Genomic DNA, 9,755 nt, shown 5'->3' on the forward strand with positions numbered 1-9,755 from the left:
TCGGGGCATCAACGAGAGCCGGCGCGTTCGCGCGCCGCGATGGTGTCGTTGGCTGGTGGTGTTGGTGCCACCATGCAGAGACGTTCGTATTGGATCGCGGAGGGGCGGGAGGGGGGGAGGAGGAGAGAGAACACAGGTGAAAGAAGGAGAAAGCGAGACAGAGAGAGGAAGGGAGACAGGTAGATATCGGTTCTGCCGGAGATCCAGATCGCGTGTGGGGGTAAAGGAGACGGACAACCTTTCACTTTTTGACAAGCTCTCCGGGTTCCTCCACCTTCTTCTCCTCTCCTCGTCGCGTTCTCTGCTCTCTTGCTCCTCTTCCTCCTTTCCCTCGTCTCTTGTCTGCTCTTCTCTGTTTCTGTCTCTCTCCAACAGCGACTGTCGGGACCGGCCGGGCCGAGCCGCAGGTGCGAGAGCCGGACTCTTATCGGAAACGTGCGGTCCTGTGTAAATTTGCGGAGAAACTGGCTTCACGCCATGGATGAATCCGCGTATGTACGTATACCTTAGCGCGGCGCAGCGGGACGAGATGCCTAGTCGTCCCGGATATTTAACACCTGCGCAAGATAATTCGCTTCTCTCGCTTCTTTTTTTTCTTTTATTTGCGGTTTTGATCGCGCTCCTCGACTTCGATCCTCCGAGCGCCGTTCGCGCGGGTCGGGCGCTTTACCGTCGGCACTCCACGTGTGATCCCACGCTCGTATTAATATTCAGCGCGCGGTTTAGCAATCTTGAGCGTCATTTTTTATCCGCAAATTTAAGTGAATTATCTTGTACGGTGCAATTATGTGATTACGTTTTATTTAATAGCCCGTAATTACGATGCGCATGCTCTTGCCATGTACGACGACGCGAAGATATCTCATTGGATATTGGACATTATCGGCGTGAATGTGAGATCATTATAATGTTAGAATCGGCTAATAGAGAGAGAGAGAGAGAGAGAGAGAGAGATTTGCCATTGTTTGGTTGGAGCGGCTAAGCGGCGGCACAACGTAACGCGGCTTACACCTACTTACAGCGGGACAGACGTAGCGCGTCTGTACCTACTTCGAGCGTACATGCGGCGGACGCAACGCGTCTGACACCACTTAGAGCGTGTGCGCGCGGGCCAGGCGTAATGCGGCTGTACCTACTTCGAGCGTGACGCGTCGGACGGGACGTAATCTGCTTGCTACCACTTGGAGCGCGGCCTTACAGCTCGTATCCTAATAATGCAATTATAGAAAATAATTGCACATGACTGACGCAATTTCTTATGCAATTCCCTGAGAATTGTGACATTGGATATTAAAAAAATCTTATTATAATATTAAATTAATATAATTAATATCATTATTAATAATATTATTGATATTATAATTAATAATATTAAGATTTAAATAATAATTAAATCGACAATGAGAGAGACGGAGCTGAAAATAAATTAAAACTAAAGATGATTCGAACGTGTTAAATTATAAAGCAGATCAAACATTATGGAGTTTATTTGTAATTTTTTTTTTTTATATCTATCTCATCATTTCAAAACTAATTGCTTGTACGGATTTGGCCTAGAGGTGTGGCTCTCGGTTGATTTTCGCTTCTCTCTTGGCTTACCTAATAAGATATCACACAAAAGTCTCATCGAAATTGGTGAGAGACACTTTCTGATCTGCCGTTGTTAGAGAAATACCAGTTTCATCGGAAAGTTTTTCGCCACTTGGAGACGCAGGAGAAAGTCACGGTGATTTGTCGTATCCTGAAGCCAAAAGAAAGATTCGTCTTCCTATATGTTTCTCGAAATTTTTACACAATATAATTTGTCTTTTACATAATTGTACGAGTCTGATGAGAACGTCATTCTCCCTGCCAACAATGCGATTTAAATTGTTAATGGCGTGTGCTCGTAAATAAAAATCACACTCCAAATAGAGTTGAGCTAGTTCAAGTTCCTACCTACTAGAAATTATCGCGAGTCGCATCTTATTCGATCCATAAAGGTCGCCCGGACACGCGCTTGCGCTTTCCCGAGCTTTGCACTTGCGCTTTACCAATCGTCCACGAGCCGAGTCCTCGACATGTTTTGCTTGCCTCCTGGTCTCGGATAAAGCCAACGCTCGAGAGCCATGAAGGTATCCTGAAAATCGACGCTTTACTGAGATGAGTATCTCGCTTTTGAAGCCCATCTGACGTACGTCAGTTTCCGGGAGAGGAGCTCCGGGAGATCACCTGGATCTAGTCCTGGACAAGGTCTGCTCGTTATTACAATTGCATGGACACGACTGAATAGATAGTTTGACACAGTCACGAATTCTCAAATATTTTATCAGCGGAGCATTTTCTTCGCTATATTTTCTAACAGATTTTTGACAATAATCTCTCAGCGTAACAATGCTATCTATCTTGAGTCTCAATACGTACAATTGTGTCAGAAACCGAAAGATGTCGATGGTACATGCATGGCTATAATAACTATTCCTCTCATTTATTATGTGAGAAGGTATTTTTAATCTTCGCTTTCCGCCTTTGCAGATGACGCCCAACGCGATTCGTCTCGCGAATATACTACTTTTCCTCCTGTGGAGCCCCGGAGTGATAGAATGTTACAACGTGCCGTGCGCGTTCAACACAATGTGCATGTGTTGGGTCCAGGACGACGACGACGACTTCACGAAGATGGACATCAGTTGCATGGGAGTTCCGTTCGCGCGGTTTCCTGGTTCGTCTGAATCCTCAGAGTGCAGTCGCTACCATAAAGCCGCTTGGCATAAATTCCGCGATATATAACGAACTAATTTTATGCGAATTGCTTCAGACGTGTCGGTGAGTTACGTGACGCAGCTGGACATCGTCGGCTCCGGGATGCAGGTTTTGGACAACGACGCGCTTGCAAGTTCCGCGGGTGTCGAAGCCTTGGGGCTGATGAGCAATCGATTATCCAGCATAGGTGACAAATCTCTATTGTAAGTTCATGTTCTATCTTTTCTTTTCTTTTCTTTTTACATGCAAAATCTACATACGAGAAAAATGTAGCTCGTGTGGGATTCTCCTGAAACTGTTTTGCGCCCAAGATTGTGACGCCTCTGCGTTTTCTTTTGTTGCAAGAGGTATTACGGACAGTCTACGCTCGCTGGATCTGAGCTACAACTCCCTCGAGGACGTGCCCTTCAAGGCCTTTCGCGATCTGAAAAAGCTGAATTGGCTGAATATGCACAGGTATGACAAGTACAGATTCTGCAACGTCGCTGAACGACCGCGTCGTGTCTCGCGCGCGAAAGTCAAGTCAAGACGCTACAACGAAATGTGATATTAACGAAGCGGCTCGTTGAATTTTAACGAAAAGCATTTTTAGCCGCGTTCTCGCACGTAAATATGAAAGAAGCCAAACCGACGTTTTTCCCCAAAGAGAACCGGTTGTCAATCGACACGAATGGCACCGTCGACACGACACAGTGGCCATTCGCGTCGTGGCCGGGGGGAAAAACAAACGTGGCGACACACGAGTCGATGTAATAAAATAAGACTTTAACCGATACGTAATAAACTGATGCAATGAGTGAGGAAAAATTGGCCAATTATCAGCAATCACCTAACGTCATTGGACGGCGACTGGGGCCGCACCAGAGACACCCTATCGAACGCGTTCTTCGGCGACAACTCGATCACCGAGGTGCCAAGGCTGTTCTCGAGCTTCGGCGCGTTGGTGTGGTTGAACGTAGACAGCAACAACATCGAGGAGTTCCCTAAGGAGTGTTTGCCGCCAAATATGCACACCCTGAGCATCAACAATAACCTTCTGAAGGAATTCCCGCAGTCTTTGGGCGGCCTGAAAAGCCTCACCTGGCTCTACATGAGGGGAAATAACATCGGCTACCTGGAACTGCCGGATTTCCGCAGTTCCAGTCTGGAGCTGATCGACATCAGCGAGAATTCCATCGAGTGGATGAAGACGACGTTGAGCAATCGTACACTGAAGGTGGTGGACTTCAATCTCGCCGGTAACAAACTGACCTCGCTGCCAGGTAGAATGTTCGATCGCCTGGAGATCAAAAGACTGCACTTATCGTCGAACGGTGTCAGAAACGTCGACGATGAGGCCTTTCACGGCCTGGAAGACATTCTCGAGTACTTGAATCTGGAGAACAACGATCTGTCGGCGGTGCCGAGCGCCGTTAGCCAGTTGAGAACGTTGTCGTACCTTTACCTGGCTAATAATGAGATTCGGAATATCTCCAGCGAGGCGTTTCAAGAATTCGCCGAGCATCTGAAGGCTCTCTCCCTCGCGACTAACAGTTTGGACGCGGTGCCAGTGGCCGCTTTGTCCAGGTATTTCCAAATTTTTCCTGCGTGCGATATGATGACTCAAGCGCTGACGAGATTTGTACCATTCAATTTAATTCAATCAAGAAGCTATTGGTGTGTGTTTGAATCAAATTAAATCTCCAATTATTATTGTCTTTGCCGATCAGCAGCAAAGACGACTGATAAGGAGTTAAATTGAATTGCTTTGAATAATCAAGGAATTACACTTCTGCAGAGAAGTTTTTTTGTCTGAACCTTTTTGTCTGGTTCGATGACAAACTGATAGCGATATTTCAATTAACAAAGGACGTAAATCGCGCCGCGCTTTTCAAGTGAGAAAGCCGTTTTCAAAGCCGTTACTTCACGCGAGTTCTCGCGAAGACTGACCGCCCGATCGCTATTACGCGCGTTCTTGTACTACATTCTTATATATGGAGTTCCTTGTTATAGATCGTAAAGGTCAAAATAAATCACACAGCGCGAGGATACAGGCTATTAATATGAGATCTTAATAGCGGCCAACGAGAGCTGGATGCAATGTTCCGATGATCGATTTTCGTAACAGATGCCAGAGGCTACTGCACCTGAATCTCGGTTACAACAAGATCTCCCACGTCGAGCCGGGTGATTTCGAGTGGGCCGAAGATCTTGAGATCCTGCTGCTGAGGAACAACGTCCTGACGAAACTGAAAGCTGAGACCTTCAAGGGGGCTGGTGCGTTGCTCGTGTTTCCTATTGCGAAAGTGTATTATTCAGGATTGAAGTGTATTATTCGAGATAAACGATACACGCGCCACAGCCATTATTATTGGACGTAACATGCCATTAATACTTTATAATTAAGTTTCTTACATTGTTTATACGCCTACCTTTCCGCACTCTCTCTCTCACACACGATACGTGTGTGTGTAGAGGGGAGAGATTATATTTCTTTTATATAATTTTTTCTTTCTGTTGTTTCCTTTCTATCGGCCGAAAAAATTTCTCATCACTAATATTACTTTGTATGGCCGCGGAAACTGTTCCTAACAGACACTTTTATAGGTAAATTAAAGGAACTCAGCCTGTCGTTTAATCATCTGACGGAACTCGACGACGACTGCTTCGTCGGTATCGAAGAGAGCCTGGACATCCTCGAGCTGAGCTTCGCCTTCGCCACGGACGTGTTCCCGCAACGTGCACTCAGACCGCTGACGAATCTCTTGTGGCTGGTTTTGGACAACAACAATTTCCAGACGATCGAGGCGACGGCCTTCTACTCGTTCCAGCAGCTGCGTTACATCAGCATGGAGTCCAACAGGCTGCACTATTTGCCCGAGAGAATATTCCTCTCGAGTGTGCACCCCGAGCTGAAAGACGTCAAGCTGGGATACAATTTTCTTGAAGCGATCCCGGAGTCGAGCTTCCATAACCTGACTGAGCTACGTTCTCTCGATCTCACTGGAAATCGAATAAAGGTCTTGGCGTCCGGCTCGATCGTAGATTGTCCCAAGCTGGTGACCATCTCGTTAGCTTACAACAGGATACAGAAGATGGAGAGGAACGCTTTCTACGGTCTGTCCAGCTTGCGTTTCCTTCACTTGGAGTTCAACAAGCTCACCGTGTTGGACCTGGGTGCCATCTCGGAGATCGGTGGGCCCGACTTCGCCTTGAACGTCTCCTACAACGCGATCGCGTTCGTCGACTCGGGGTCTTCGATGAACAATCTCACTAGACTGGACCTTGGCTTCAACAACATCAGCCATCTGTCCCCGGACACATTTTACGGCACGCCCGACTTGAAGAGCCTCAATCTGCAGAACAACTTTCTCACGACCATCGATCCGGGTGAGGAAACATTGTGTAAAAATGTCTGAAAAACGTCTCTCATGAGAAAGTTTCAAGTACACTCAAGTAAAGGAGACCGGCTATCTCTTGTCCTTCGAATAAAAAAATAATGATTTCTTGAAATTCCTTCTTTCGTCTTGCTTGCATTGTTTTCAAACAGTTGTAAATTTTTCTCAGCTACTTTAGATTTCTTCTTTACTGTGGATTAATATAATATGCTTGGATTTATTTCTCGAAATGCAAAGTAGACGATCTTTGCGATCTACGGGTGGTAAAAATCCAAACGCGGTGACATTTCAGGAACGTTCGCGCTTCCTCACCTGGAAACTCTGGACTTAACGGACAACAAGATCGACACGTTGCGCAAGCAGTCCTTTCACGGTCTGGACTCTCTTCAAAGACTGGATATAGGCGGAAACGAGATCGCTCAGCTGTCGACCGAGCAGTTTCGGAACCTGAAGAATCTGCGGATCCTGAATCTCTCTAACAACAAGATCCGATCGTTACCGAGAGACGTTTTCGAGGGCACCAGGCTGGAAATCCTTGACTTGAGCCATAACAAATTCACTGCCGTGCCCTCCGCGTCATTCTTGGAGGTCGGCTACACCTTGAGGGATCTCAACATGGCGGAAAACTTCTTGGACCACCTAGACTCGACCGCGTTCCCGACTTCTCAGCTGGTGGCCTTGAATCTGGCGCAAAATCGTCTGACGATCCTGCCGGATAATTCATTCGTCTCCTTGGGCAAATTACTGAGCCTGAACGTGTCGCAGAATATTCTTCAGGCGAACTTCAAGGAGCTATTTCACTACCTGCCGGACCTCAGGCAACTCTATCTGGCCAACTGCGGTCTTAGAAGCGTACCGTTGCTACCATTGACGAACTTGAACGTCTTGGACTTGTCGTTCAATAATATTGACGAGACTGCCGATAAGCAGTTCAGTTTCTTGGAAGGTCTGAAGATCCTCTTATTGGTCAATAACTCGTTGACATCGATGCCTGGCGTTAGATTGAATCTTCTGAGGGAACTCGACGTTTCCGGTAATCCTATCGAGGTGAATATCAACTCCTCGATCTAAATCTATCGGTCTTAAATCCGGATATTCATCAAAATTCAAGTAATCAGACGCGATCACTTGTTAAGGTCTCCGAAGAAGACGGTAAAAAATCTCGATAACACGCTCGATGATTTTACAGGAACTGACGAAGGAGAGCTTCCTGGGTTATCTGCGACTGGAAAAATTAAATTTGAAGAACCTAAATCGCACCAAATCAGTGGACAAGGATTGCCTCCGGCCGTTGAAGTACCTGAAACACCTGCGCATCCAGACGTGGCCGCAGGCTGACGGCTTTCATCTCCGTCACTTGCTATCCGGCCTACCGCTCCGGACGGTCGAGATTCAAGTAACGGAGCACCTGCTGAAACACCAGATACAGAATGCTTTCACGAAGCAATTGAAGGAGCTGACGATTACCGGAAGCGATCTCGAGCTGATCTCCTCCGAGGCGTTCTCCACCATCGAGGGCGGCGACCTGATACTGCGAATCAAGGACACGCACGTCCGCAGACTGCAGTCGGATATTTTTCTATTGTTGACGAAGAGATTGTCGCAGCTCACGCTGGACCTGAGGAACAACCACATCAACGAGCTGAGTCCGTCGATAATCTACGGGAATCTCTCTTGGGAGACTGTAGGGACCAACATGGTGGCCGGTAAGCTCGTTACTCGTCTCACTTACAGCCTGCTATTGATAACACAAGGGAAAACGTGTCACCGCAAATCTCAAGGAATGCATCGTTACAAGTTGGAACAAAAAGATTCTCTTCGAAAGTTACTTCGGCCATTTGTACCACTCTTGGCAATTCCAGCATTGCGAACCAATAAACGATCCGGAGCTTGCGCCGGTCGTTGGTGAAGTCAAGCGAACACCAAACGCTCCAGATGCTCCAGAGCCGGCATACACGTCTTTAATGGTAACGTTTCCTCAGGTGGGCTGCAGGTATCCGGAAACCCGCTCGAGTGCGACTGCGAGATCGCGTGGCTGAGTCTGTGGCTGCGCAGGTGGCTGAGGGAGTCCCGGCAGATCCACACGGCCTCGCAATCCGACGCCAGGCAATTAAGGACCATAGCCGGCCGAGCTGTTTGCACGGAGACCACTCCGTCGTACTCGTCCGACAAGGTCCTGCTGACGCTCGGTACTCCGCACACCGCCTGCCAAGCGTCCGCCCTCAGCTCGGGGAATTACGAACGCCTGGCGACGGCCTGGCTGACCTTCGTCAAATTCTTCATCCTCGTTTCCGTTGTTAATTAATTGGCCGCTGGTTGCCGTGCGGCAACGGAAAGTTTTCGGCGCTCGAAACTGCCGAAATGTCATTCACGTCGTTAGCTATCTTAATTCCGAAGCGTAGATGAATATTCGCGGCGCGATCAAGACTCTCCTCGGCAGAAGGAGACCGATCTTGTGAGCTTCTGAAAGACGTCTGGAAAGTGTCTAAAAAGAAATGTCAGACGTCTTTCGGATGTTCTCTCTCTCTCTCTCTCTCTCTCTCTCTCTCTCTCTCTCTCTCTCTCTCTCTCTCTCTCTCTCTCTTTCTCTCTCTCTCTATCTATCTGTCGAAGACATCGTTTAGGACTTTATGCCGTCTGGGATATTTCTCTCTCCGAGTGTAGAATTCTATTCCAAGGAAGAAAATATCGTAAGCGGTTCGATACGTTGTTTGACTTGATTTTATGCCGGACAATTAGCCGCGTAAATTATCGTTTCTCCAGTAACGCCGGAATGATCGTCGCAAAGCTCGTCACTTATGTTCCATACGTTGTATACTTTTCGCGCGATTTGAATGATGCAACATCATGACTCGACTATCTTGGCTTTCATTTTAAATTTCTCAGTGCCGTTGAAATATAAAGAAAGCATCGTGTACATTGCGCAAGTGTCAAGGCCTCCTTCGAGTGATATGTTTCTAAATTAAAGGTGAGAGAAGGAGGTTTCTGGCAATTTAAGCGACCGCACGCACGACAGGTTGCGGGAGTGAGTGAGTGAGAGAGAGAGAGAGAGAGAGAGAGAGAGAGACTTTAACTACTAAATTCACAAAGTAGACAAAGAAACGTAGAGAGATGTAAAGACACTTCTAAGAAGCAGTGTGATTTTTTATGTAAGGTTAACAATAAAAGTAATTAAATAATCACGAGCGTTACGTCACGTTATCTCCGCGCTGTGAGCGAGAGAGAAAGAGAGAGAGAGAGAGAGAGAGAGAGAGAGAGAGAGAGAGAGAGAGAGAGAGAGAGAGAAAAAATCATACCCTCCTCCGTTCCTCGAAACAATCACCGTTCCTTCCGAAAAAGAATTTGTTTTTATTTACAAACACAATTGTCATGATTTTTCGTCTGTGCTTTATACAGATGGCGAAGATAGACGTAAACAGGAGTGGAGGGAGAGAATCCTTAGGAAGTAGCAATAAAGGAGTATAGAGACGATAAGGTACTCGAGAGGGATAATAATAATGGGGTAAGAAATTCATGAACGTTAAACCCGTTGTGTTATAACTCGCGACGATAATATTGCTCGTTCTGTCTTGCGAATTAGCGAATGATATCTCGGCGATATAATGATTACTTCTCCTCGAGCTTCCTTCCGCGTTG

The 9,755-nt window shown here is 47.0% G+C and overlaps 1 protein-coding gene across 1 annotated transcript; it reads left to right on the forward strand.

Moving 5' to 3' along the window:
* Positions 1 to 2,034: 2,034 nt before the first annotated feature.
* LOC105183256 (chaoptin) lies at positions 2,035 to 8,673 on the forward strand. The gene is made up of 10 exons (XM_011141247.3): positions 2,035 to 2,232; positions 2,515 to 2,701; positions 2,798 to 2,945; positions 3,088 to 3,198; positions 3,565 to 4,308; positions 4,850 to 4,998; positions 5,329 to 6,111; positions 6,412 to 7,166; positions 7,309 to 7,825; positions 8,102 to 8,673. Exons 2-10 carry the CDS (start codon positions 2,515 to 2,517, stop codon positions 8,422 to 8,424), a joined length of 3,717 nt encoding a protein of 1,238 aa, XP_011139549.2. The 5' UTR covers positions 2,035 to 2,232; the 3' UTR covers positions 8,425 to 8,673.
* The last annotated feature ends 1,082 nt before the right edge of the window (positions 8,674 to 9,755 follow it).

This window comes from Harpegnathos saltator, unplaced genomic scaffold, assembly GCF_003227715.2.
Source record: "Harpegnathos saltator strain DR-91 unplaced genomic scaffold, Hsal_v8.6 scaffold16, whole genome shotgun sequence".
Taxonomy (NCBI): Eukaryota; Metazoa; Arthropoda; class Insecta; order Hymenoptera; family Formicidae; genus Harpegnathos; species Harpegnathos saltator.